General features: G+C 41.8%; 2 protein-coding genes across 2 annotated transcripts; one reads left to right on the forward strand and one right to left on the reverse strand.

Moving 5' to 3' along the window:
- Nucleotides 1–241: 241 nt before the first annotated feature.
- LOC119023503 (glucose-induced degradation protein 8-B homolog) lies at nucleotides 242–2,995 on the reverse strand. Its single transcript, XM_037105486.1, has 5 exons — nucleotides 2,852–2,995; nucleotides 2,398–2,527; nucleotides 2,085–2,281; nucleotides 1,776–1,973; nucleotides 242–1,586 (listed from the first exon to the last, which is right to left on the reverse strand). The coding sequence occupies exons 2-5, from the start codon at nucleotides 2,513–2,515 to the stop codon at nucleotides 1,413–1,415; spliced, it is 687 nt and encodes a 228-aa protein (XP_036961381.1). The 5' UTR covers nucleotides 2,516–2,527; nucleotides 2,852–2,995; the 3' UTR covers nucleotides 242–1,412.
- Nucleotides 2,996–4,251: 1,256 nt separating this feature from the next.
- dnah12 (dynein, axonemal, heavy chain 12) lies at nucleotides 4,252–27,732 on the forward strand. Its single transcript, XM_037102917.1, has 74 exons — nucleotides 4,252–4,402; nucleotides 4,585–4,821; nucleotides 4,973–5,060; nucleotides 5,166–5,192; nucleotides 5,294–5,483; nucleotides 5,570–5,639; nucleotides 5,734–5,892; nucleotides 6,009–6,204; nucleotides 6,557–6,745; nucleotides 6,913–7,066; nucleotides 7,152–7,243; nucleotides 7,358–7,536; nucleotides 7,632–7,767; nucleotides 7,875–8,000; nucleotides 8,086–8,220; nucleotides 8,698–8,891; nucleotides 8,971–9,214; nucleotides 9,295–9,480; nucleotides 9,608–9,808; nucleotides 9,957–10,151; nucleotides 10,251–10,372; nucleotides 10,490–10,625; nucleotides 10,709–10,855; nucleotides 11,007–11,126; nucleotides 11,456–11,612; nucleotides 11,719–11,891; nucleotides 12,006–12,158; nucleotides 12,253–12,492; nucleotides 12,614–12,859; nucleotides 12,985–13,104; nucleotides 13,197–13,306; nucleotides 13,424–13,607; nucleotides 13,744–13,884; nucleotides 13,979–14,062; nucleotides 14,287–14,475; nucleotides 14,608–14,727; nucleotides 14,883–15,071; nucleotides 15,148–15,299; nucleotides 15,428–15,566; nucleotides 15,722–15,888; nucleotides 15,981–16,236; nucleotides 16,362–16,658; nucleotides 16,885–17,063; nucleotides 17,204–17,396; nucleotides 17,550–17,711; nucleotides 17,817–18,011; nucleotides 18,250–18,383; nucleotides 18,470–18,632; nucleotides 18,726–18,806; nucleotides 18,897–19,073; nucleotides 19,159–19,290; nucleotides 19,386–19,475; nucleotides 19,570–19,710; nucleotides 19,802–20,043; nucleotides 20,141–20,288; nucleotides 20,400–20,539; nucleotides 20,690–20,904; nucleotides 21,000–21,192; nucleotides 21,287–21,479; nucleotides 21,594–21,766; nucleotides 22,347–22,487; nucleotides 22,588–22,746; nucleotides 22,869–23,164; nucleotides 23,258–23,511; nucleotides 23,618–23,758; nucleotides 23,860–23,997; nucleotides 24,073–24,306; nucleotides 24,404–24,592; nucleotides 25,623–25,726; nucleotides 25,829–26,033; nucleotides 26,153–26,290; nucleotides 26,506–26,597; nucleotides 27,266–27,333; nucleotides 27,425–27,732. Exons 2-74 carry the CDS (start codon nucleotides 4,601–4,603, stop codon nucleotides 27,616–27,618), a joined length of 11,928 nt encoding a protein of 3,975 aa, XP_036958812.1. The 5' UTR covers nucleotides 4,252–4,402; nucleotides 4,585–4,600; the 3' UTR covers nucleotides 27,619–27,732.
- The last annotated feature ends 39 nt before the right edge of the window (nucleotides 27,733–27,771 follow it).

Below are 27,771 nucleotides of genomic sequence, written 5' to 3' on the forward strand. Positions count from 1 at the left end.
ATGTAGTGGAGTAGAAGTATATAGTAAAATAAATGTAAATCAGTTGAGAATAGAAATACTCAAGTGAAGTAGCAGTACCTCAAAATTACAACAATTTATGAATTATGATTGGTCATATCAGAACATTGAATATATCAAATTAGCACCATCAGAACCAACCACAACAGCAAATGCATCTTACATATTACTGTATCAGTATTAATAATTCAACATAATTAAATAGTATACCACTCACAGGGGATGTTGTTTTGTATCATGAGTAGTTTACTTTTAATGATTAATTACAATTTGTTGATAATACTTACAAGCATGATGTAAGTAGTGAGGCAGTAGTGTAAAGTGCCATAAATACACTCCAGTAAAAGTACTTTAGAATTGTACACAAGTGCAATGCTTGACCCTCCACCTCTGCTGCTGTACCCCCCTCTTTTGCACACATTTCCACAATGAAAAACACGCCAAGCTTTTAAGTTCTTGATGACTTGTGCTGTTTAAAAATTCACTTTTATTGCAAAATAATATCCCAGCAAAAAAAGCACATCAAATTTTGCAAAAGAGCTACTTATTCCATACACGTAAATAATCCATCTGTATAAGTGTCTCCGTGTCTGTGGACACGGATTTATCTGTTCACATCTTATAATATAATCTGTGATATTTTATGAACAGTATGAAACCGAGGCTGCCTTTAAGCTTGCACATTCACAGTACGCTGCAAAGTTTTTAGCCTTCCAGGAATCTCGCCTTGTCACACGTCTTAACTGCTACCGTGATGTATAGCTTGAAAGTTGAAAGTTTATCTTGTCTATGTCAGCATCTTTTTGTAATATCTCAAGCAATAATGCAGTATGAATCTAAAGCTGAAAATTTAACTTTCAAAGTCACAGTAGTTTCAAACATCCCAATATCATGGTTTGGCTGTTGCCATCACATAGAGTACTAGCTAAAAGACTACTAGCTGAAATGTGTATGATATTTGTAAGGAAAAAGTTTGTGTGTATTTGAGGCAGTGCACACTGAGCCAACCATGCTCCCTAAACATCAAACTCAGCCCCTCCTAAGTGGTCACACACAGAAAGTGACAGCCTAATTTAGGCTTTATTCACACCCTCCTATGCCAACAACTTTCCCTGCCAACAGACAGAAAAAAAAACTAGTGTACTAATTGTACATAACAAATATGTAAATTATAATACCGAGTAAAATAATGATCTGCATGTTACTTAAGTGTGAGAAGTCATTTTAAAATTCCGTCAATCCAGTTTGCACATTCTAAGTTATTAAAGTATCAAAAAGCAACCCTTACAAAAAAGAAAAGGTTGTACTCTACATGAGTCTGTTTGTTGGGGTATAAATAGATAAAGGAAATGTGTCCATTTTGTAATGCTGTGGTATGTTTTCACTCTGGGTCCTTATTTTGGGTCTTCGATGGTTCCCTTGCTGAGGTCTGTCATTTTGGGATACTTCACTTTCTTTTGGTCAAGTTCATTTTGAGCCCACAGCAGTAGCTTCAGGAGCTTGGCCAGCTTGGGTGTTGACTCTCTGTTTTCATAGTCTAGCACACACTGATTCACTTCACTCCAAACCTGAAAGACAAAGACATAGTCACAGTTATTTTCTTTGTATAAATTCAACATTCAACAGGAGGACATAGAGAGTCATAGAGCAATGTTTAAATAGATCTATTCCATTTATATGAAACTGAAACATTGGAAAAAGAAGGACACAGGTAGTGTGACACAGGTATGAGCTTTACCAAGATGCACTGACTCTACCTTTTGTCTCTGCATCATATTAAGAAGATCTCCAAAAGGTGACTCTTCTGGGTTGTCAAATGCCAGCAGGGCCAGCGTCCTCTCCATTTCAGTGAGACATTCCCGGCTCTCCTCCCCCTGCTCTGCCAACTGAGACTGGGCAAATTCGAGGGCAGCTTCTGTCTCCCTCAAGCGAATCAACTCGATCAGATGCTGCTGCTGCAAAAGTAAAAAAAACAAACAAACGTTGCAACAAGGAGTGAGTTTAACAGAAGTAGAAAGACAGGTGGTAAACATCGTGCCAAATTAAAGACTAGGGTGCTACTTTACCTGTAGGTGAAAGTAGAGGTAACGGTTGGTATCCAGCAGCTCTGGGTGTAGACTGTTGATCAGCGCAATGGCATCCTGGATCTGTCCCTTCAGGATCATCTCTCTGATTTTAATTCTTTCATCTAGGGAATCCAAGTCCACACTAGGCTCTATTCCAGACTCCATCCTGAATTTCTCTGCTGCCTCCTTGAAGCCCTCTGTCGAACAGAAAACGTTGTGAATATTCCACATTTAAGCACCTCATCTATGTACACAAATGAACTACATAGACAACTGAGAGCAAACGTGTGATCACAAAAAAACGACACTTCACCTGTCACCAGGTAGTTCATAATGAGCCTGTTCATGTCAGCTCTCTGAATGTGGACATTGTTGAGTTTATCCATCCACTCCTCCCTTGTTATGTCCTCCGGCTTCTCTGCATAACTCATTATGATAATATCCTAGACGAGTACAAAAGAATTATTTATGACAGAATGTCTAAATGACTTAAATTCACGGCCAGAACAACTATGTGACGTTATAACGGTTTGGGTTTTTCATTTTGTACCGGAAATTAAAAGTCATGATAGTTAGGGCCTTCGATGAAAAACACAACATTGAAGCCTGAATATGTCAACACAAATCAAAACAAAGACAACTTCGGCCTTTCGGCGCATTTATATCGAATAAACACATTCAGAACGAGTGCTGTTCTGTTGTAATGTTTTCTATCGACATACATCTAGAGTTCTATGTAAATAAAACTGCTATTTAACTCCAAATACCTGAAAATGTTGTTGCTACTTTCCAGCAGTAGCTAGCTAGCGAGCGGAGCGGAGCCTCTTCTTCTTCTTGTTCCTTCAGCCTGTTTCCGGTGCAGCAAACTACACACTGCGTACACGGCTGCCCCCTACAGTCAGTTCAAAGAATTACACGATCATATATTTAAGGACTGTGATTTCATTTAGCCTGACCTGAGGCTATAGTGTGTGTTTAAAAATCCTGCGTGTAGTCGTATGCTAATCCTAATGGCCAGGCAAAGAAAAAGAACAATCCAGATCTTCAGTGTATGGATTGTTGATATTATACAGAAAATTATGAATTCTAAAAACCATTGCTTTTGCAGGGAACACTTTTTTTGGTCAGTGTTTTAAGGACCGTATACACATTTTTTATCTAACTTTTATATTTATGGAGGAAGAAGTTCTCAGATCCTTTATTTAGACTAAGTAACAATACTACATTAAACTTTCCTTTGCAAGTAAAAGTCCCATAAAACCCTGCATAATTAATAAATTAGTGCATCAACATGTAAGTAGCATTTTACTGTTGTAGCTGATCAAAGGTGTTTTAGTTTAAACTAAATTAAGTTAGCTGGCCCAGTGGTACACAAACCAGGGGTTTGCCCCATTCAAAGGGTCACAAGTACCATATAGTCAGAGTCAGCCTACATGTTTCGGCTGTCCGATTCTGCAGTGTTTTCATTCAGTGGCGCAGATTTGTTGATCCAGGTGTCGCTGATGGGAATTTGAGGGACTGTGTCGTGGGACTGTGGCGTGGCCTGATTGGTCCACATGAGTCTTCAGACCTATTTAAGATCTCCACCATTCTCTTGTAAGATAACCTGATGTAGGTCTGAGCACCAAAACTTTCTTGTCATTAAACGTAATTGCAAGTGAAGTGGACAGTGTGCAGGAGTTGTGGAGTTGGAGTTTTTCCTTGTATGTATGTTTGACACTTGTTCATTCCTTTTGCAAAGACTGGGCTGTGCCAAGCATATTTCACATGCCTATGTATTACATTGACACTAAGTGTTTTACCACTGGCTGGCAATCTGTTGCAAGCAGTTTGTTTCAACTGTAAGAAGCAAAACATCACCAATACAGCTTATGAATAAAACTGGCTGATTTATTATCGCATGTGTTTCTTGTGTATTTTTTGTTTTGTCAAAGTTTTATATTTCAGACAACAAACCCCTGCTTGGAGAGAACTAGCAACAGGACAACATGACAACGCTCTCTAGGGTGGTGAAGCTTTGACCCGCCCTACTCTGTCTCTGATTGGCTAGTATGCATTGCCTTCGTTGATTGGGTTGGTTAGGTTTAGGCATGCGGGGTTTGATTGGTAGGAATATCACAGTAAGCCAATCAGAGGCAGAGTAGGGCGGGTCACACATCCTGGGGGAAGAAACAAAACCCCGTTTACTGTTTCCATGGTAATGACGCTGTTCACGTTAGTGTTGGAAATTCCCTCAGACGCTAAATCAAGTAAATTGACATCAGTTAACAATAGCTAACTAACCAAAGCAAGAAGATATTGAATGAACGAACAAACAGGTAAACCGATAGCAAACCACTTGTTATTCACTGCAATTAACGTTTGAGATAGCAGACAACCTCGACACACCCTAGCTTGTTCAGGTTAAAATGTAAATAGCAAGATAAGTTAACGTTAGCCTAATGAACATTTGTAACTTAGCGTTCGCTTCTTCTTTTTACTTTTATTTTTACATTTTTAGTGGCTTGTTGTCAGACATGGCTACCTCTCACGAAATCGTCGATGCCACAGCCAGGGAGGGCTTGTCAAAGTTTCCCGTCCTGCCCCCGATTAGAGGCGCTCAGCAGTGGGTTGACGTTGACCAGATCGCTGCTGCGAAGGACGAGATAATGAGGACGCTAAGGGCATCTAAAACGGCGACCATCCGGCTGAGGCACAGACGGAGCAGAGCGCAACAAGAGCAACGCCATATGGTTTTGTATGTTGTGTTGTCAGCTAAACTCTCTCCACAGAGTCTCAATGATGATGCCACAACTGATGATCCCAGTATCTGACTTTAACATAATATCATTATAAAGGCCATTTGGTGTCCTGCGATCTGTTACAATTTGCTGACTGAATTGTCACAGGGTGTCCAGAGCAATGGAGGCTTACAGACAGAGCAAAGAGAGGGAAGCAGTGTGCAGCCGGCCACCAGAGCCACAGTTTCCACCTTCTGTATGTCAGTTATCTATCCACATAAGCACACATTTTAAATGTGCACTTGCAAGTAAATATTGCTAAATACACTGTGGTATAAATATTTCAACATTTGCTTTATAGATGCTTAGCGAGGCACGGAAGCGGAGGGTAAGTTCGCTTTTTGATATTGAAGTTTGACTTTTGAGCAGACCAAGCCATATTGTTGTGTTTATGACACCTTTGTTGTTGTATTTTGGTCCCATGTGCAGATGAACTACATGGCCTTGAAGCGGTGTGTAGAGAGCGGCCCGTATGCCCCCATTCAGCAACAGTGGTTGGACTCCATTGTTGCCCGAGTCCTGCCTGAACTTAAGGAGGGCCCTGACAAAAAACGCCTACTACAGGCCCTCTGCGAAGAAGTCTGTGACGACTTCCACAATGTGATTGTCAAGCACACAGGTACTGCCAAATATTTGTCCATGCTTTCAGAGTACATGAAACTACAGCTGAGCCACCCCTCACTATGCCATGCTCACTCCCTGTAGTGGACACGGTACTGAAGGATCCAGAGAAGGAAGAAGATATCTCAGGAAAACTGACAGCTACCTCATCGAAGTTAGTGTCTAATCTATATAAATGATTCATGTATGACAACCACTTGAAGTTGTTCATTTTGAATGACCTATTTGAAAATTTGAATCTTTTGCAGGATTCTTGATTTCTCCCAACCTTGGCATGACAGCTTCATCAGAAGTCGCAAGATGATCAAAAAAAATTTGCACATTCTCCATCCTGTAATGCAAACTGTCCTGGAAATTGGTTACACAACATTCTCCCCACTGGTCCTGGTTGATCTCTCATGGTGCAGGTTTGAAAAGACACCACCGCCAAGTGCAACACGGCGCTGCACATGCTGTGACTATGATCATTTTCCATGATGATTTGCTGTGATGTGTGATTTCATGTTGCCTTCTTTTGGTTTAGGGCTTCAGGACCTGTGGACTGTAAGAGCCTGCAGAACAAAATGGCTGTGGTGTGTAAGAGGACAGAAGATTCCATCATGAATACCTGGTTTCCCAAAGTCATCCACTTATTAACAAGTGATACAACACTGAAGGGAGTTAAGGAGGAGAAACTGGACGCCTTCTATGACTGTGCGTCCACCCTCATCTCCAATCAGGTGAAATGATGCTGCTGACTTGAATTTGACTTGAGAAGAGACAAAATTAAGTACTGAAATTAATTTTATCAGGGTTATGTAACTCAAGATTGATATTAAATCCAGTGCTAATATGTTTAATTGTTTTATGCTGTATCAGTTGTTTCGATACACAAATCAAAAGACCACTAAAATACACTGTGACGATTGAAACATGTCAAGGTTTGGGTTTTGAACTGTAATCAGTTTAATTCAATTTATGCAAATGCTTTTGTGGTTATAGCTGTGTAGTATTAAAGTCTGTTCACCTTCGTTATTTCTTTACAGTAGATGTAAATTTGACTAATGTACAATATTTTTTCTATATTCCCAGTTGAAATCACTGCTTCAGACCAGCATAGAGGAGTTTGTCAGTCTGTTTGATCCAAACAATCACCACCGCTTGCCGCTCTTTCGCATGGCCTTGACTTTTGATGATGAAAAGATGGAAATATATCCCACCCTGCAAGATCTGGAAGCTGCCATTTTTGAGATTCTCAATTCCATCACAAATACAATGCAGGTGTGTGTGTGTGTGTGTGTGTGTGTGTGTGTGTGTGTGTGTGTGTGTGTGTGTGTGTGTGTGTGTGTGTGTGTGTGTGTGTGTGTGCGTGCAACACCCACTTTATATGCTCAGTTTTCATGTTGAAAGTAGTTTGAGCTAGTTTTAACATATATTTTGATCTACAGAAAGTACAGACAGTGCAGTCATGGCTGGCACAAGGCCCACCTTCATTTGTGGATGCCAAAGTGGCTGAGCACATCCTTGCTTGGGCTCGGGTCACTGTGAAGGCGGCAGTGTGGCAGAATCTAGAGCAACCTGACAAACGCTTCCAGAAATATGGTGATATTTTATAATCATCATTTTCTATCATCACACCATTGATTTTTGTTTTTATTTTATCCTGAATTTTGTTCCTTATTTGCAGTTAACAGCTATGACTGGCTCGTCAATGGAACTGCACAGGCTCGAGTGGAGCAGTCCATGGAGGAGGAGCGCTCTTTTGATGAGTACATTAAGGTAACAAATCAAAACATGTAATTCGTGCTCTGTATACTGTATTATAGACCTATTCTCGCCTTGGTGTTTTTCTGATGACTGTCTGTCAATGCATAATCCCACCGCTTTTTAAAGCAAGTGGAGGAGTTTCGTGCTGTGTCGAAGGCGATTGTCAGCCTCCCAGCAAAAGCCCACTTCACAATGGTCCATCTGGACTGTGAAGAGCTGAAACAGGGGCTGGCCAACAAAGCCAAAAACTATGCTGAAATACTTCTGAAGAAAATGATCACCAGCCACCGCGAGCAAAATCGACAGTGAGTCACTTTTTGCAATATTCTTTAGCTAAATTGTTCCTCTGTGTTTAAAATGGTCTATTTTTCATCACAATGCCTCTTGTGTCCATTCACAGGATCTGCTCTGAATTTGAGACCATCAGAGAGAACATTCTGAAAATACCAGAAAATACTGAGGACATGACTCAGATCATGGATTACATTGACCTAATTAAGACAAAGGGTCTTGCAGAACTAAATGGTAAAATTAAGGTAAATAAGAGGATTCTCTCTCCCTGTTGTTTCTTACACGAAAGTATACTGATCTCAGTAATCTTTCATCGATTCTAACATATTTCACTACCCACCTGTGTTGACAGGAGGCATACCGTAGACTGATCTACCTCCTGGATGTCCATATCATCGAGCCAGAGGATCTGGAGCTTAATTCTACAGTCTTTCTTTGGCCACAGAAAATCCTCCATGCATTTGAGCTTAGTGATGAGGTGATGCTTGCTTATGCAGACAAGAGTATATCATAGTTGTTTCTTCAATGATGACCTGATTCTGGACATCTGTGTCATTTTCCAGGTGTTGCAGAAAGCTAAGCAGAGAGGGCAGGAGGAGCTGCTTGCTAAAAGAGAAAGACTGATGGTGCGCCTGGAAAAGTTGGGGCGCAGGATAGAGGACTTCCCACTTTGCTCTGAGCTGGATATGATGCAGCAGGTACAAAGTCAATAGCTCGTTTAGATAACCTTGAACTAATAATTACAACATTTTGTCCTTTATTTGTCTGCACAGTATAATGTATAAAAAATAATTAAAAATAAATAATAATAAATAAAAAAAACTGTTGTTTTTACACTTCAGTTTATTATGAATTAAACAAACAAGCTATAACATGAGCTTGAGGAGTCGTTGGTTTAGCTGTTTCCACCTTTTTCAGTCTTAATGCTTTGCAAAGCTAACTGCTAACTAGCCCCAGCTTCTTGAACAGACACATTTGAGAGTGGTATCGATCCTCTGTTGTAACTCTCTTCAGGAACACGAATCATTGCTATGTACTCATAAACATGAAACAGAAAAACACTGTTATTTGTCTTATTTTAAAGAGGTTCTGTAAAACCCAATTTGGTGTGGTTTTCTGGTAGTACTGTTACATCATATGATGAATAACTATGTTGTTATCTCTCTTTTGGGCAGTATGTAACGGATATCAAAACAGTTCAGAAACTTCTCCAGGAGGCTGAGGACGAGATCATCATCATTAACCAAGAAGAGACTTTTTACAAAACGGACCAAACATGTTACCCAGAAGTTGAGGTCATCAGAGACACTATTGAACTGTACCAGAAGCTTTTTGGATTTGTGCTGAAGTGGCAGCAGACGGAGAACAGGTCTGATTTCAGTATGACACATGCTGTGTTTTAATTAAAACACTTCTGTCTGATAACCTCTAATCCTCTTTGCTAATAGATGGATGGATGGTTCCTTCCTGGACCTAGATGGTGAGAGCATGGACGCGAAAGTGGACGAGTTCTTCAGGGAAATCTTCAAGATGCTGAAGTTTTTCCAGCAGAAACAGAATAAGGCTGAGCAAGTGATGGAGAAGAGTGCTGGGAAACTAAGGCGACAATCTAGTGTAGATGACCCGAGGAAGCAGGAGAACCCCACAATAGTTTTGTGCTCCACTGTAATGGAGCAGATCAAAGAGTTCAAGGTATTGTATGTAACTGTCCCTCCAAAGGGGCTCATTAATAAAGTCATGTAAGATGATGCTAAACAGCTATGTGTCTGCAGGACCATATCCCCGTGGTATCCATCCTGTGTAATCCAGGCATCAGAGCTCGTCACTGGGATCAGATGTCAGAGATAGCAGGATATGATCTCACTCCTGACTCTGGGACTACACTACGCAAAGTTCTCAAACAAAACCTGGCACCTTACTTGGAGGCATTTGAGTCGATCAGTGCTGCTGCTAGTAAAGTGAGAGCCCCTGAAATTTAGCTCTTGCCTCTAAAGCGTTTGATAATATTTAACCTTAATAATATGTAAAATAATATAATATATACTACTATACTATACTATACTATACTACTATGTGTCTCTGCAGGAGTTTTCACTGGAGAAGGCCATGCAAAACATGGTACATATTTGGGATGGTATTTCTTTCCATCATCAACCTTACAGGGAGACAGGAGTGTCCATCCTGACCGCCTTGGATGAGATTCAGACAATCCTGGATGACCAGATTGTGAAGACTCAGACTATGAGGGCCTCACCATTCATCAAACCCTTTGAAAAAGAGATCAAGGTTTTGCTTTAATTTCTCATCTACCTAATGATAATGAATAAATACACACTTTGTATGGGAGGTTTTTTTTCACCAGATGGGAGTACTGTAAGTCATTTTGCCTTAACCCAGCGCTGCAAAGAATGAATTGTTTGTGTTGTGACCTCAGCAATGGGAGGAGCGTCTGCTTCGAATCCAGGAAACCATTGATGAATGGCTGAAGGTGCAGGCCCAGTGGCTTTATCTGGAGCCCATCTTCTCTTCCGAGGACATCATGCAGCAAATTCCAGAGGGGGGGCGACTATTCCAAACTGTTGATAAACACTGGAAAGAGGTCATGAGGCATTGCGTCAAGGACCCAAAGGTAATTGTCGAAAAAAAAGTTTATGGTGGGCACATTATTTCATAAAAAAAGAAAATTTGAAAGATGATGTTTGTGTCAACTAATGATTTGTAATCTTAGATTCTGCCAGCAACATCGCTGCCTGGTTTGCTAGAGAAACTGCAAAACTGTAACAACCTCCTGGATAGCATCATGAAAGGACTGAATGCCTATCTGGAGATGAAGCGTCTCTTTTTCCCACGGTAAACTCAGACATCTAGCTGTATTTCTTTGGTCCAATTCTATTTCAGCATCACAGATTTTGATGCTTGGTACCAATGCTGCTGACAGGTTCTTCTTCTTATCAATGCTGCTGACAGGTTCTTCTTCTTATCCAATGATGAAATGCTGGAGATTCTGTCTGAGACCAAAGACCCACTGCGAGTGCAGCCCCACCTGAAGAAGTGCTTTGAGGGTATTTCTAAACTGGACTTCCTGCCCAATCTGGATATCCAGGCAAGACAGTCACACATACAGTTATTGTGAGACGACACTACGGTGGATGAACTTGTATTAAATTGCATACTCTTCTTGCCCAGGCTATGTTTAGTGGTGAGGGGGAGCGTGTCCAGCTAATCCAGCACATCTCCACATCTGAAGCCAAAGGAGCTGTGGAGAAGTGGCTGGTGCAGGTGGAGGATTTGATGATTCGCAGTGTCAGAGATGTAGTAGCCCGGTCAAGGCTGGTGAGATCAGTGTTCTTCATTCCATAAGTAATACACAGAGATATGATTGGTTAACTCCAGCACCATCATGCTGTGTATGGATCAAAGCCTATATCTGGGTAATGTGATGCTCCTCTTATGCGTGAACACAGATATGACTTTGTACTAACAGGCCTATGCTGAGACTGCACGGAGCCAGTGGGTCCAGGAGTGGCCTGGGCAGGTGGTGCTGTGTACCTCCCAGATTTTCTGGACCTTGGAGGTTCATGAAGCCATCAGTGCAGGGCCTGATGTATGTTTTATGCCTTTTGTTTGTTTTTTTTAGCTTTTAAAATGTTTTATTTACATTAAATTTAAGTGAAGTGTTTTTTTGAACGTAAGATAATTAGAGTTAAAATCAAATTTTCATTTACCAGTAGAAAAAACTTCAATTCAGTCTGATATAAGAATCGTAATAGTACATTATAATGATTTTTGTAAGTGATGACTAGAGGTACTAAGCAGTGATGTGTCTTGCTCCTGACCAACTGACCTGAATTCTTTCTTTTGACGCTTGTGACACAGAAAAGGTATCACCTTTGGAAAACACTGTGCTAGTAGGTGTGTTTTTATTCTCTGCAGGGTTTAAAGAACTACTACCAGCAGCTCCAGAATCAGCTGAATGACATTGTGGAGATGGTGAGAGGGAAACTAGCCAAACAAACACGGACCACTTTGGGAGCGCTGGTCACAATTGATGTCCACGCCAGGGACGTGGTCATGGACCTTATGGAGAAAGGTACCTTGCAGCACAGAATGCAGAGTGGTCTGTAACAGGGCGATGCCTTAGTTTAGGAAAATCACCAAGAAAAAATGCTTGAACAGTAAGTGTCTGTTTTTAACAGGTGTATCACATGAAACAGACTTCCAGTGGCTAGCTCAGCTTCGATACTATTGGAGCAATGACAACGTTCGTGTTCGAATAATCAACTGTGATGTCAAGTATGCCTATGAGTACTTGGGGAACTCACCACGCCTTGTCATCACTCCACTGACAGACAGATGCTACAGAACCCTGGTAAAATATCTGACACCACAGTTGAACACGAATACTTGACACTTTCATCGTAATAATGCTGAGTGATGAGATATTTTTTAACTATTGAATTCAAAATCTCTCCCTTGGGTTTAGATTGGGGCTTTCTACCTGCATTTGGGGGGTGCACCTGAGGGTCCAGCCGGAACAGGAAAGACAGAAACCACCAAAGATCTCGCCAAAGCTCTAGCTGTACAGTGTGTGGTCTTCAACTGCTCCGACGGACTGGATTACCTCGCTATGGGCAAGGTAAAAGGAGCAGGACACTTTGAATATTATGGTCTTAATACTTGATGCTGAAAACATCTTTTTCTAACACGTATTTTGGTGCAATCGCTCACAGTTTTTTAAAGGTCTGGCTTCATCTGGTGCGTGGGCGTGCTTTGATGAGTTCAACCGGATTGAGCTGGAGGTGCTGTCTGTAGTGGCCCAGCAGGTTCTCTGCATCCAGAGGGCCATCGAGCTGAAGCTGGAGTACTTTGACTTTGAAGGCACCATGCTCAAACTCAATCCCAACTGCTTTGTGTCCATCACAATGAACCCTGGTTATGCAGGACGCTCAGAACTCCCAGACAACCTCAAGGTCTTAAATCTATGATCTAATGTTATTCATAAGGGTTCATTACCAGAATGTTGCCTGTTACCTCTTTCAATTTTTTTTTCAGTAACATATTAGCAACGTTTCCTTTCATTTCTCTGTGCAGGTGCTGTTCCGAACAGTGGCCATGATGGTCCCCAACTACGCACTGATTGCAGAGATCTCTCTGTACTCATATGGCTTCCTCAATGCCAAACCACTGTCAGTAAAGATCGTGATGACCTACAGGCTCTGTTCTGAGCAGCTCTCCTCACAGTTCCATTATGATTACGGCATGAGGGCGGTCAAAGCTGTACTCGTGGCCGCAGGAAACCTCAAGCTCAAGTATCCTGATGAGAATGAGGACATACTGGTATTTGTGCTGAAATGAAGGCATTTTCTAAACATTCTGCGTCTCCTCATTGTAAATTGCTTGAGTTTGTCATTTGATTTGCAGTTTTTGATTGTGTTATTTTGTCCGCGTGTCGTAATTTCCAGCTCCTGAGGTCCATAAAAGATGTTAATGAGCCAAAGTTTCTCTCCCATGATATTCCGCTGTTCAATGGAATCACCAGTGATTTGTTCCCAGGCATTTCCCTTCCGGAGGCTGACTATCAGGTCTCTTTTCTCCTAACTCTAATACCTGTGCAATTATTAATGCTATCATGTATATTATAATCAGTTTTTTTTCCTTTCTGTGTCCTTGGCAGCTGTTTCTGGAGACTGCTGAAGAGTGCTGTAAAAATCACAATGTACAGCCAACACAGGTCTTCTTACAGAAGATGATCCAGACATATGAGATGATGATTGTCAGGCATGGGTACGCTGAGTTTCAGTTTCACTTCCTCCATGCTCTGATGTCACTTTTAGCATTTAACATGTCTTGAAGGAAGTGTCTGAAACATGATTTCGCATTGTAATATTTTTTTTCTTTCAGTTTCATGCTGGTGGGAGAGCCTTTTGCTGGGAAGACCAAAGTCCTACATGTTCTTGCTGACACCCTAACTCTCATGAATGAGAGAGGGCACGGTGAGGAGGAGACAGTCATCTTCAGGACGCTGAACCCAAAGTCAATCACCATGGGACAGCTCTTTGGACAGTTTGACCTAGTTTCCCATGAGGTAGACCCGTGCTTTGGATGTTTATTTCTGTCTCACAGAAAAATATAGTATCTTTGTATTTTATTCATAGTACTGATATCAACCTAGAACAAATGGGGACACTATCTTTTCATTTTTTATTTTCCCTCTATATTAGTGGACTGACGGGATTGTGGCAAACACATTTCGGGAGTTTGCTTCTGCTGAAACACCAGAACGTAAGTGGGTGGTGTTTGACGGTCCCATCGATACGCTGTGGATTGAGAGCATGAACACTGTGCTGGATGACAACAAAAAGGTACATGAGGCACAGTTAAAACAATCAATTTTCATGCTTGTATCTTTTTGACATACTGGAGTACGATCTTTGTTGTGTACCCCTTCCTCTCCAGTTGTGCCTGATGAGTGGGGAGATCATCCAGATGTCCAGTCAGATGAGTCTGATCTTTGAAGCAATGGATCTATCACAGGCCTCTGTGAGTTAGACAATTGGAGTTTAGTACCTTGTTTATTTGATTATCCTATGTTAAGTAGCTCATTTGTTGAATGGTAACCATTTTGCTTGAATGAAACTTTATTAATTCACCAACATGCTTGATAAGATGTTAACATAGTATCTAGCTTGATTGGCAGAAGGTAACCAGATGCTCTGAAAAGGTTTTTTTTTTTGGCTTTGTGTGGTTGTTTTCTCCCTCTGCAGCCTGCCACAGTCAGTCGATGTGGTATGATCTTCATGGAGCCGTCTCAGTTGGGCTGGGACCCCTTAGTGATCTCCTGGATGAATAATCTTCCGGAGCCTCTGCAGAGCCCAGACAACCGCTCCCTGCTGCTGGAGCTCTTCCACTGGCTCCTGCCGCCCACCCTCAGGATGCTGCGCAAACACTGCAGAGTAAGTGCCCATAACCTAGGCCCTAGAGCAATCCAGACAATAATACCGTATGAAAGTTTAGAAGTTTCCATTTATTTATGCAGTATATTATATACATATTTTTTTCACACTCGGTTGCGGTTCCGTTTACAGGAAGTTGTTCCCACTAGCAACAGTAACACCGTGGTGTCCTTGTGTCGACTGTTTGAGATGCTGCTCACTGAACCTGTGAAGACGAATCCTGGGGATAAGAATATTCGCACCTGGATCATGGTAAAAAGACTGAGTGAATTCAGTATTTTGAAGGATATTATAACCTTATTAATTCAAACTCTTGCTCTGTACCTCGCAAACATTTGCACCTCCTTGCTCCATTCCAATTTATATTTTTGTACGTCACCTCCTTTTCTCCTCCTTTATAACTGTAGGCAGCTTTTGCCTTCTCCCTGGTGTGGTCCATCGGCGGCAGCTGTGACTCAGACAGCAGAGAGAAGTTTAGTGGGTTTTTCAGAGAGACTGTGTCTGGAAAGACAGAAGAACATCCTATCCCCCCCACTGTGGGGAAATGGGAGTGTCCAATGGATGAGAAGGGCCTAGCGTATGACTATTTCTATGAGGTATTGTGCAATAACCTCACCCAAAGGTGTATCACGTTGCCTACTTACGTCAATCTTACTGTAATCTCTTGCGCAGTTTAAAGGTAAAGGCCGCTGGCTTCACTGGAATGATGCCATCAAGAATGTCAGCCTTGGGGACAAAAACACCAAGGTTCAAGAGATCATTGTCCCCACTATAGACACAGTTCGCTACACCTACCTCATGGACCTTTGCATCAGCTATGGAGTGTCAGTATTCTAGAGATTAACTGATAGGTGTTTTTTGTGTGATTTGTGCTCTGTATACTGCTTTCTATAGAGCAGATCAGTTAATTTCATCCTTGATGCATTTACATTTCAAACTGTTCTCTGCTTAGGCCTCTGCTGTTTGTAGGTCCCACTGGAACTGGGAAGTCAGTGTACGTGAAGGAGAAGTTGATGAACAATCTGGACAAAGACTGCTATCTTCCCTTCTTTCTCAATTTTTCAGCTCGCACCAGTGCCAACCAAACTCAGGTCAGAATGTAGGAGGCCTGGACGACAGAATGTTCTGGCAGAAATATTTGGATAGCTAGGAAGATGTTTTAAAATGTAAAAATCTAAACAAACTGGAAAGGGTGATTCTAATTTAAATTTTAAATCATGTATTCTATATTTACTGCCTCTCCCAGAATATCATCATGTCCAGGTTGGATAAGAGAAGGAAGGGAGTGTTTGGGCCTCCCATGGGAAAGAAGTGTGTCATCTTTGTAGATGACATGAACATGCCGGCACTGGAGCAGTTTGGAGCACAGCCTCCTGTGGAGCTTCTTCGACAGTTTATGGACCATGGAAACTGGTATGAAACATCCATTATTAGATGCTTATTTTATCTTAAAACAAGACAAAAAAATAAAATTTGTGATGGCTTTATGTGTTTTGCTCTTGCAGGTATGACCTGAAGGATACCTCCAAGATCACTCTTGTTGACCTCCAGCTCATCTCAGCTATGGGCCCGCCTGGTGGTGGGAGGAATGCTGTGACGTCCCGCTTCCTGCGGCACTTCAACATCTTTAGCATTAATGCCTTCAGTGATGACACCATGGTTCGCATCTTCTCCAGTGTGGTGGCCTTCTATCTCAAAAACAATGAATTTCCACCTGAGTATTTCACTATTGGAAGCCAAATAGTAACGGCTACAATGGAGGTGAGTCAACCCCCCACCACCCCCACCCCGAAAACAAAACACGATTGATTTTTTCATTTTTCATGTGTGAAAGGACGTTATCAATTGTATTTTGTCCTCTCCATGATTGCTTTTACTTCCTAAAGGTGTATAAGAAAGCCATGGAGAACCTGCTTCCAACTCCAGCCAAGTCTCACTACACCTTCAACCTGCGGGACTTCTCACGTGTCATCCAAGGCTGCCTGCTGCTGAAGAAGGAGTCACTGGAGAACAGACACACTATGATCCGCCTGTTTGTCCATGAGGTCTTCCGTGTCTACTATGACCGCCTGGTGGATGACAAAGACCGACTGTGGCTTTACCAGCTTATGAAGAGCAACCTCAAAGATCACTTCAAAGAGTCCTTTGACCAGGTGTTTGATCACCTAAAACATGGCAATAAAGTAAGTTAAAATACAGTTACGTTTGCTGCAGTGTATGTCATGCCCTCGATTATTATTATGTTTCACTGCATATTCTGGAGAGAAGGAGCTGCTGTTGCTGTTGTCACTCATTAGACCGTCACTCTCATCCGAATATGAACATTCTTTTGCTCTACTTGTACAAAATATGTATATATGACACAAAAGGCAAGAATCACATGTAATAAGCTGTAACGCACATTTCCAGTTGGTTGAGGAAGACATGCAGAACCTTCTGTTTGGTGACTACATGAACCCTGACCTTGAGGGTGATGAGCGCTTGTACACTGAGGTGCCCTCAATGGAAAGCTATTCTGAGGTGGTGGAGTCGTGTCTTGAAGAATACAACCAAATGCACAAGAATCGCATGAACCTCGTCATCTTCCGGTAAACAGCTTTAGTGTTAACAAGTCACTTCCACTACATGTAAAACTATGTCTGAATCAAGGAGCTAAATGTGAAAATCTGACTTTGGCAGGAAAACTAACAATTAGCTGAGAATAACATGTCTGCGTTATGTACTGTAGCTATGTCCTGGAGCACTTGTCCCGGATCAGCCGTGTGTTGAAACAGCCAGGAGGAAATGCACTACTAGTGGGTGTGGGAGGCAGTGGACGCCAGTCCATCACCCGTCTGGCCACATCCATGGCCCACATGACCCTGTTTCAGCCCCAGATCTCTAAGAGCTATGGCATGACTGAGTGGAGAGATGACCTCAAGGTGAGCACTGTGGTTTAAGACAGTCTCAGACTTGTTCTGTTATTCTGATGCATTACATGCATTTGTTTTTTGTTTTTTTTCATTACTGCTTGTGATTAATGTTGTAGAATATTTTAACGACACACTGACTGCCTGATTGTTCTTATACATTAGATGCTGCTGAAAAATGCTGGGGTGAAAGGACAGAAGACCGTCTTCTTGCTAACTGACGCCCAGATCAAAGATGAGGCTTTTCTCGAAGATGTGGACAGTGTCCTGAACACAGGGGAGGTGCCCAATCTGTTTGCCATAGACGAAAAACAAGAAATCATGGAGGTAGGCTGTCACATGTATACCCTTATAGATCAATTTATGATTTGTATAAAGGCAGTATCTGTTGTCATGTTTAATGGTACTATTACTTCTTCTCTCTTTCTCCAGACAGTACGTCCCATCGCCCAGGCTGGTAATAAGAATTTGGAGTTGAGTCCTTTGACTCTATTTGCCTTCTTCGTGGCGCGCTGTAGAGAGAACCTACACATCGTCGTGGCCTTCAGTCCTATTGGAGATGCCTTTCGAAATCGTCTGCGCCAATTTCCATCTCTTATCAACTGCTGTACCATTGACTGGTTCCAGGTAATATATTGGGAGGGACATGATCACTTAAAGTTCCTGGATTTATCTTTAGCATAATAAAAAGCATATGACAGACGAAGAAAAAAGTCAAAGCCGTCTATGTATGTTACCTCAAAAGAAAGAAAAGAGAGAAAAGGGAGGAAAATAGATGCTATTCTCAGCAGTTCAGCATTCTGTCCTTGCATACTCTTGTCTATTTTCTAATACTCACTATTTTTTCTTTCCTCTTCCCTGACAGCCATGGCCAGAAGAGGCCCTTGAGCGAGTGGCAAACTCATTCCTGGAGTCCTTGGAGATGAGTGAAAATGAGAGGCAGGAGGTCATACCTATCTGCAAAACATTCCATACATCTGCCAAACAGCTCTCACAGAGGTATGACGAGGTCATATATAAGCTTTTATATTCAATACTAAACTACATTTTTCAAGCCCTTAATTAAACTCTTGTTTTCATTGTAGATTCCTTTCAGAGCTTGGTCGCCATAATTATGTGACACCCACATCCTACCTGGAGCTGATTGCAGCTTTCCGTCTGCTGCTCACTCAGAAAAGAGACACTATCATGAAAGCAAAACAGAGGTATACCAACGGCCTGGATAAACTAGCCTTCGCTGAATCTCAGGTATTACATTTATTTCACCAGAATTGTTTTGCTTTTCTTATCTACTTTGCGTGTTCAGTGAACCTTGTTTAACTCATCAGTATTCCACTGCAGGTTGGTGAGATGAAGAAGGAACTTGTAGACCTGCAGCCCAAACTGGAACAGGCTAAGATAGACAATCACAAAATGATGAAGGTGAATACATTTCACATTTGGTGGAATATATACAGAAGTTTATATTTTAAAAAAACACACGACGTAATTGCTCTTTGTGATGACTTTCAGGTGATTGAAGTTGAGTCTGTTGAGGTGGAAGCCAAAAGTAAAGTTGTGCGTGTTGATGAGGAGGCAGCCACTATAAAAGCCAACGAGGCTCAGGCTCTGAAGAATGAGTGTGAGAGTGACTTGGCTGAGGCCATCCCCGCCCTAGAGGCTGCTCTCTCAGCCTTGGACACTTTGAAGGTGAGCACCCTTCAACTGCAGTTTAGCCATTCAGATGGCTGCACTTTAGTCAGTAGAGTAAGTACAGCTGCCTGTTTTGTTTCAGCCCTCCGATGTGACAATTGTGAAGTCGATGAAAAATCCTCCTTCAGGGGTGAAGCTGGTGATGTCGGCAGTGTGTGTGATGAAGGACATAAAGCCGGATAGGATAGCTGACCCAGCCGGGACTGGAAAAAAGGTTAGACTGAGATAAAAAAAAAAAGAAATGCTGCCAAATCTCATCATAACAAAAAAATGTAACATTTCAGTGAATAACGTGTCTTTATTTTCAAGATATTTGACTACTGGGGTCCAAGCAAGAAGCTACTAGGTGATATGAACTTCTTACGAGATCTTAGAGAATATGACAAAGACAATATCCCTGTGAGTGTCAGGAAAACCACATTATTAATTTTTTTTTTTCTTAAACTCGCAATTGTATTTTGCTGTGACTAATTCCTCTATTCCTTCACTGCAGGCCCCTGTGATGCAAAAAATCCGTAGTGAGTACATGACCAATCCTGACTTTGACCCCACTGTAGTGGCAAAAGCCTCCTCTGCTGCAGAGGGCCTGTGCAAGTGGATCAAAGCAATGGAGGTGTACGACAGGGTGGCAAAGGTGTTTATAGCTTTTTTTCTCTTGACCTGTCCTTATAATACATGCACGCATGTTTTTTTTTTTTTGTCTTAACCACTTTCCTTGGCTTAAGGTTGTGGCTCCTAAGAAGGCCAATCTGGCAGAGGCGCAGGAGTCCCTGGCTGCTACCATGGCCCTGCTGGACCAGAAGAGAGGTGAGCTAAAGGAGGTCGAGGACCGTCTGGCGGCCCTTCAGAAAACATTCGAGGAGAAGACAGAGGAGAAGGCCCAGCTGGAGTTCCAGGTGGACATGTGTGCCAGGAAACTGGAGAGGGCTGAGAAACTCATTGGCGGTCTGGGTGGAGAGAAGACCAGGTCGGGATGATTCACTTAAATTTTCTGGTGTTGTTCTTTTTCTGCAAATAAGATGATTACGATATGCCACTCACTGACTTTTTTTTTTGGTCTTTAGATGGTCTACGGCAGCAGATGACCTGCAGAACACGTATGACAACCTGACTGGAGATGTTCTCATCTCCGCTGGTGTCATCGCCTACCTGGGAGCCTTCACTGCCGGCTTCAGACAGGACTGCACCAAGTCATGGAACAAACTCTGCCAAGTAACAGTCCTCCTGCTCTATATTTACACTTTAGTAGCCACTTTCTTTGAGGTCAGACATGTTTTATTGCTTGTTATATAATTTCTTCACCTTCCTCATCTGTATTCAAAGAACATTACATCATCAGATGACTTCTCTCTCAGTAAGACACTGGGAGATCCCATTAAGATCAGGGCTTGGAACATCGCAGGCCTTCCCAGTGACTCCTTCTCTATTGATAATGGTGTCATTGTCAGTAATTCACGTAGATGGTGAGTCTGTATTGCTGAAATACTTTGAAGTTAAATATTTCTCTACTGTCTGTCAAAAACAAACATTTATTGGTTGAATGTATGTAAGCTTGCAGAAAAGTACAATTGTACAATTCAATCTAAGATCAACATCATCCTTAATGTTCGTAGGCCCTTGATGATTGACCCCCAGGGTCAGGCCAACAAGTGGGTAAAGAATTCAGAGAAAGAGAACAACCTGAGTATCATCAAGCTCACAGACAGCGACTATATGAGAACCTTGGAAAACTGTATTCAGTTTGGAACACCGCTGCTGCTGGAAAATGTCGGCGAGGAGCTGGACCCCTCACTGGAACCACTGCTGCTCAAACAGACCTTCAAACAAGGTGCTTTTAATGTGAAATGACTGCAAAAGGGGTGATTGAGAATTTCAAAAAAAAATTGTGGAAGATTAGAACATTCATTTTTTTGTTTCACCCAGGCGGTGTGGACTGCATCAGGCTGGGGGAGAGTGTGATCGAATACTCCTGCGAGTTCCGCTTCTATATCACCACTAAGCTAAGGAACCCACACTACCTCCCAGAACTGGCCACCAAGGTGTCTCTGCTCAATTTCATGATCACCCCAGAGGGCTTAGAGGAGCAGTTGCTGGGGATTGTGGTTGCCAAGGAGAGGTAGCACTCATAGGATGGTCCCATAGGTGTACCACAAAGAAAATACTTCTTATCACCTATTGAGAGCATTGTTTGTGATTTATCTGCTCTACAGGCCAGAGCTGGAAGAGGAGAGGAATGCGCTTATCCTGCAGTCAGCTGCCAACAAGAGGCAGCTGAAGGAAATTGAGGACAAGATCCTCGAGACACTGCAGTCCTCCGAGGGAAATATCCTGGAGGATGAGAGTGCCATTCAGATTCTAGACTCTGCAAAGATTATGTCCAATGAGATCACTAAGAAACAGGAGGTGTGGAAGATGCACAAATGACTCTCAAATGTTGTCCGGTGAAAAATAAGACCTGGACTGTGAATATGACAAACCCAATATCTGGTAACTTCCTATGCTTTACATGTTTCCCAGATTGCAGAGAAGACAGAGATTAAAATAGCAGAGTCTAGAGAGGGTTACCGAGCCATTGCCAAGCACTCCTCCATCCTGTTCTTCACCATTGCTGATCTGACCAACATTGACCCTATGTACCAGTACTCTCTCAGCTGGTTTGTCAACCTCTACATTAACTCTATTCAAGAAAGGTGGGTTGTGTTCATGAAGTGTATTCTGCCGTTGCCACAGGATGTAATGCATTGTGACAAATCTGGGAGTCTATGACTGCGCTTCAAAAAGCAGCATAAACACAAGCCTGAATGTCACGCAACTCACTTATTCAGATGTCGGGCTCAGTTTATGTCTCAGTCAGAACTGGCGTCAGATCTTAAAGAGATTTGTGTCATCGCTCCTGGTACACATGCCTAAACTGGTGTAATTTTCTCCAGATCATCCTAAAGATCTTTAATTTTAGAAGAAAACAAACAAACCCTTAACAGCTAAGAAGACATGAGCACAGGGTGAAAGAAAAAGTAATCCTGCACACCTGCTATGAGTGGAAGGGATAAAATGCTTCTTTCTTCACTTGTCAAGCAGCAAATGTTTCCTGTACACACACGATTTTTGTACTATTACTACGATTCAGCTACATTTTAAAATTCTGAATGAAAATACTGAGATATCTGACATTGGGTTGGGACTATAACAGACTTCATCGTGGATCACAACAAAAAACCTTGTGGGAGCTGTACATCTAAAGTTTCCTATGTTTTGTCTTTTATTCACCAGTAACAAGTCGAAGATACTGGAGAGAAGGCTTCGATACCTGATTGATCACTTCACCTACAACCTGTACTGTAATGTCTGTCGCTCTCTTTTTGAGAGAGACAAACTCCTCTTTTCCTTCCTCCTCTGCTGCAATCTACTCCTGTAAGCTCAATTTTGATTTCAGGTGCTGACAGCATGCTCACGTTCAGTCATTGGATGTGAATTTCTATATTGATCACTAGCTCTTTCTGTTTCCACTCAGAGCAAAAAAGGAAATTGAGTACTCTGACTTCATGTTCTTGCTGACCGGTGGAGTGGGCCTGCAGAACACTGTAGCTAACCCCGACCCTACCTGGCTGCAGGACAAGAGCTGGGACGAGATCTGCAGAGCCAGTGAACTCCCTGGCCTACAAGGAATCAAGTAAAGAAGCACCATTTGCTCAACCAAGAATACTTTCATATTACTTCCTAGCCAATGTGTTGTGTGTCATTCTAAATCCCTTTTGACTAATGGAGTGAATCTAAGTGTTATTTATTCCACAGAGAGGCTTTCATCAAAAGCCCAGATGACTTCAAGCCTATTTATGACAGTAGAGAGCCATGCAACACTCCTCTGCCCGCTCCATGGTGCGAACGACTCAACGAGCTGCAGAACATGATCATTGTGCGCTGTCTCAGGACAGATAAGATTGTGCCAGCTGTGACTAAATATGTCACTGGCAAACTGGGAAAGAAATTTGTCCAACCTCCTCCCTTTGACCTGAGCAAGAGCTACGCGGACTCCAACTCCACCATGCCACTCGTATTTGTGCTGTCTCCAGGAGCTGATCCCATGGCCAGTAAGTCCCTTAAGTACCAATGATTGACTGTCAAGGTGCCATATTATACTGCTACCCCTTGAATTTTCAGGAAGCAACTCCTTCCCTCCACAGGCTTACTCAAATTCGCCAGTGACAAGAATATGAGTGGTGCCAAGTTCCAGTCCATCTCGCTGGGGCAGGGCCAGGGACCCATTGCTGCCAAAATGATATCCACAGCAATGCAGGATGGCACATGGGTGTGTTTGCAGAACTGTCACCTGGCTGTTTCCTGGCTGTCCAGCCTTGAGAAAATCTGTGAGGACTTCAGTCCAGCGACATGCCACCCAGACTTCCGCCTTTGGCTCACAAGCTACCCTTCACCCAAGGTTAAGCTCAACGCCATGTGTATGAATTAATTCAGCGGCACGATGGAGCTTTATTCTGATTAGTCATACAAAATTTGAAAAATAAAAACATTCTCTCTGATGTCAGTTTCCAGTGACCATCTTGCAGAACGGGGTTAAAATGACAAATGAGCCTCCTACAGGACTCCGGCTCAACCTGCTACAGTCGTACTTGTCAGATCCTGTTTCAGACCCAAACTTCTTCAATAACTGTCCTAATAAGGAACTGGTGAGTATATTTTTAATATGCGACATTCATTTTTTTTTTTTAAAAATCTAATTTGAAGGAGCGTCTAAGGAAATTCTTTGACTCTGGGATTTCCCCTCCAGATTTGGGAGAAGCTCCTTTATGGTCTGTGCTTCTTCCATGCTCTCGTTCAAGAGAGGAAGAAGTTTGGCCCGCTGGGATGGAATATTCCCTATGGCTTCAATGAGTCTGACCTACGTATCAGCATCAGACAGCTACAGGTATTCATTCAGAGTTGCCGCTGACACCTTCATTGCAGGAATCATACATACATTAATTTCGTTTTACTTTTTTAGCTGTTTGTGAATGAATACGATGAGGTGCCCTTCGAGGCCATAACTTACCTGACTGGAGAGTGTAACTACGGTGGCCGAGTGACAGACGACTGGGACAGGCGCCTTCTGATGACCATCTTGGCCGACTTCTACAACAAAGACATCATTGAGAAGCCTCAGTACCCTTTCTCACCTAGTGGCGAGTACTATGCCCCACCTAAATCTGTATATGACGACTATATCGAATATATCAAGGTAAAGCCACCTGATAAGGAAGATGAATAGCTTATTGTTGATGTTGTATCATATGTATGATTTCAAACTGAATAGTGATGCATTTGTTGTGTTGTAGGAGCTTCCATTCAGCCAGCATCCAGAGGTGTTTGGGATGCATGAAAATGTCGACATTTCTAAAGATCTCCAGCAGACAAAGTTCCTGTTCGATTCACTGCTGCTCACGCAGGGTGGAGGATCCAAGGGAGGGGCGAGTTCTGGGAGTGACAACACGCTGTATGACATAGCAAATGACATCCTCACTAAGGTAAAACTAATATCATATTCTTGTAATTATCTAAATACTTACTGACTTACTTGATAATGCAAGCAATGTATTCTCAGGAATGATGAAGTTGACACTTATGATACGGTTCTTTGGTTTATGACCAAAATATGTAAAGATATTGTCTTAAAATATCACTTTTGTAAGTGAACATCACCCGTAAAAATAGTACTAGTTTGATTAAAATTACTCATGAAAGTAATTGATGTTGATTACTTAAGAATCAAAAGTACAAGTAAATTGAAATACATACAGTATATTTACATGTATTTACTGTATACTGTATACTATGGATCGATAAATCCAGTCCTTCACAAAAAATTAAAACAATATTATTGTAGATTACAACAAACATGTAAGTCACTGCAGATGGATGAATGTTGTTTGTGTAATGTTTATGCAGATTTTATTTTGTAGACTGTAGTCTGCTATTGTCTCTCAATACTATCTCAATAAAAAGGGAATTTAAATGATGAAAAAGTAGCTTTGTGCAGTTATGTAGATCATTGAGGATGCCACACACTGAGATCACATTGAGAATCATTTTTCATTCGAATTGTTGACAGCTGAATCAAACTGAATCTTGAGGCCAGTGTAGATTCACACCTCTAAAGACTTCTAAAGACTCAGTCAAATCACAGTAGGTAAATATAAAGTTACATCCCATTACTGATTGATAATTAGTAAATGTTAGCATGCTTACATGCTTACCTAAGAGGGTAAATGAAGTTACCATAATAATTGCTCATCATCAGCATGTTTATGATACTTTTCACTGTGAACCTGCCAGCATGCTGATGTTAGCATTTAGCCCAAACACTGGTAAATTTGGTTGGTTTCAGACTTTTAGATTAGAGACATGTTTATAATTTGGAAGGAAATCCACACAGTGCCACTTGAGGTGAAGCATTCCAGTAAGAAAAATCCAATGTCTCTTGAGGTTGTACCTTATTAAAAAATACATGTGCTGCAGTGTATGTTTCTAAGTGGTGGACTTGCTTATTTCTTCCAGCTCCCATCTAATTTTGACACAGAAGCAGCTCTCTCAAAGTTCCCAGTGATGTACGAGGAGAGTATGAACACTGTGCTCGTCCAAGAGATGGAACGCTACAACACGTACGAACAAATAGCTCACTGTAGAAACTTGCAGACATACAGCACATCATCGCATAGTTTATACAACTGAAACACTTTTATTCTGCCATCTCTCTCTCTCAGGCTGTGCAGTACGATCCGTGTGAGTCTACAGAACCTGTTGAAGGCAATCAAGGGTTTGGTGGTGATGGATGCAGAGCTGGAGGCTGTTGCAGGCAGTTTGATAGTTGGCAAGGTCCCAGAGAAGTGGGCCAAGCGCTCCTACCCAAGCCTCAAGCCTTTGGGCAGCTACATTACTGACTTTCTGTCAAGGCTCAAGTTTTTGCAGGTAAGATTGCTTTTCTAAGTATCATTTAGATGAGCAGGAAAAAGGAATATGATTACACAGAAGTTTTGTCAAGTTTGTTACTCCACTAATAGTGTTACTTTCACTTTGTGTGCGTGTAGGATTGGTACGACACCAGCAAACCAAACGTGTTCTGGCTGTCAGGCTTCTTCTTCACGCAGGCCTTTTTAACTGGGGCGATGCAGAACTACGCCAGGAAATACCACATCCCCATTGACCTGCTAGGCTTTGATTTTGAGGTTTAAAAGACACACACACACACACACACACACACACACATATATATATATATATATATATATATATATATATATATATATATATATATATATATATATATATATATATATATATATATATATATATATATAAGTATATATAATCTGTCTGTCCCCAACATCTTCACATAAGGTATACTGATCCGTGGTTCGTTGTCATGATTTTTACCATACAGGTTCTTCAGATTGATGAGTCAGACACCTCACCAGAGGACGGTGTCTATGTTCATGGGTTGTTTCTGGATGGTGCTCGATGGGATAAAGCAAGGTTTTGTTTTGTTTTATTTGTCATATATTGTATCATAAAAGCAAACTGCATGGACCTAAACTTTATATAAAACTGATAAGCCTTAAAACAACATATATGTAAAAACTGGCATGCATTTTGTGCAATTTGGCACCCCCAACAGTTTCTGAATACAACACCACTGTCATAAATGCAAATCCCAGGTCTGTAATAATTTGTCTGACGTTGCATAGGTGCTAACTATAGCGCTACCTGAGACTGACCTGTCCATTTGTCTCTGTCCTGGAGCAGTTTCTTAATTGGTTTGTTAAAATCAATATATAGTAAGTGTCACCAGCAAGAACAAACCGACTTCATCTGTTTTACCACATCAGTAATGAACCCAAAACGAAGCGATTTTGCTGTGACCTGACTTAATAAATGGATAAAAAAAAATGGCAAAATAACAACATGATAATGCCGTTCGGTCTGAGCACACCATAACACTGTGATCCTCCCCTCTCACTGAAGAAAGATAGTGCAGAAAGTTATAGGGTGGTGTAGTCGCTGAGAGAGAGACATTATCCATTACAAGACACTCTAGCAATGATTTTGACACTGTTTTAAGGTAGTACAAAAAAAGCGGGGGGGGGGGGGGGGGGGGGGGTACATCATGTTGCTTTTAATATTGATTGTCTCCCTGTCATTAGTGGAGTTCTAGGTGAGCAACACCCCAAAGTCTTGTTTGACGTGATGCCCATCATCTGGATAAAACCAAGTAAGAATTATATTTTGTACACTGCCAAATGTATTAAAAAATTAAATGCATCCATGTTCATTGTTTCTTTACTCTCTTCTTCCTCTTGCAGCCCAAATGAAGACCAGTGATCAGCCTCACAAGCTGTTTGTCTGTCCTCTCTACAAGACTAGCGAGAGGAAGGGCACCCTCTCTACCACAGGACACTCCACCAATTTTGTGATTTCCATGATATTGCCCACGAGCAGGCGCCCTCAGCATTGGATCAAGCGTGGGGTGGCCATGCTCTGCCAGCTTGATGACTGAAAACAGTTTAAGACTTTAGCACCTTACTGTGACACATGAAAAACCTTGATGGCTGCTTTCTTTCTGTGTTTACGCTCTATGCAAAATTGAAAATAAAATCAGTGTCTGGCCTTTGTTATTTGTTTCTGGACAGAACATATCACAAAGTTAGAT

This window comes from Acanthopagrus latus, chromosome 7, assembly GCF_904848185.1.
Source record: "Acanthopagrus latus isolate v.2019 chromosome 7, fAcaLat1.1, whole genome shotgun sequence".
Classification (NCBI taxonomy): domain Eukaryota; kingdom Metazoa; phylum Chordata; class Actinopteri; order Spariformes; family Sparidae; genus Acanthopagrus; species Acanthopagrus latus.

Coding starts and splice junctions, on each gene's coding strand:
- LOC119023503 (XM_037105486.1), bottom strand. CDS start 2,515: ATGAGTTATGCAGAGAAGCCGGAGGACATAACAAGGGAGGAGTGGATG. Junction 1,974..2,084: donor ACCTCTACTTTCACCTACAG/GTAAAGTAGCAC, acceptor TTACTTTTGCAG/CAGCAGCATCTGATCGAGTT. Junction 1,587..1,775: donor ATATGATGCAGAGACAAAAG/GTAGAGTCAGTG, acceptor TTTGTCTTTCAG/GTTTGGAGTGAAGTGAATCA.
- dnah12 (XM_037102917.1), top strand. CDS start 4,601: ATGGCTACCTCTCACGAAATCGTCGATGCCACAGCCAGGGAGGGCTTG. Junction 5,193..5,293: donor GCGAGGCACGGAAGCGGAGG/GTAAGTTCGCTT, acceptor TCCCATGTGCAG/ATGAACTACATGGCCTTGAA. Junction 26,598..27,265: donor GCTCGATGGGATAAAGCAAG/GTTTTGTTTTGT, acceptor CCCTGTCATTAG/TGGAGTTCTAGGTGAGCAAC.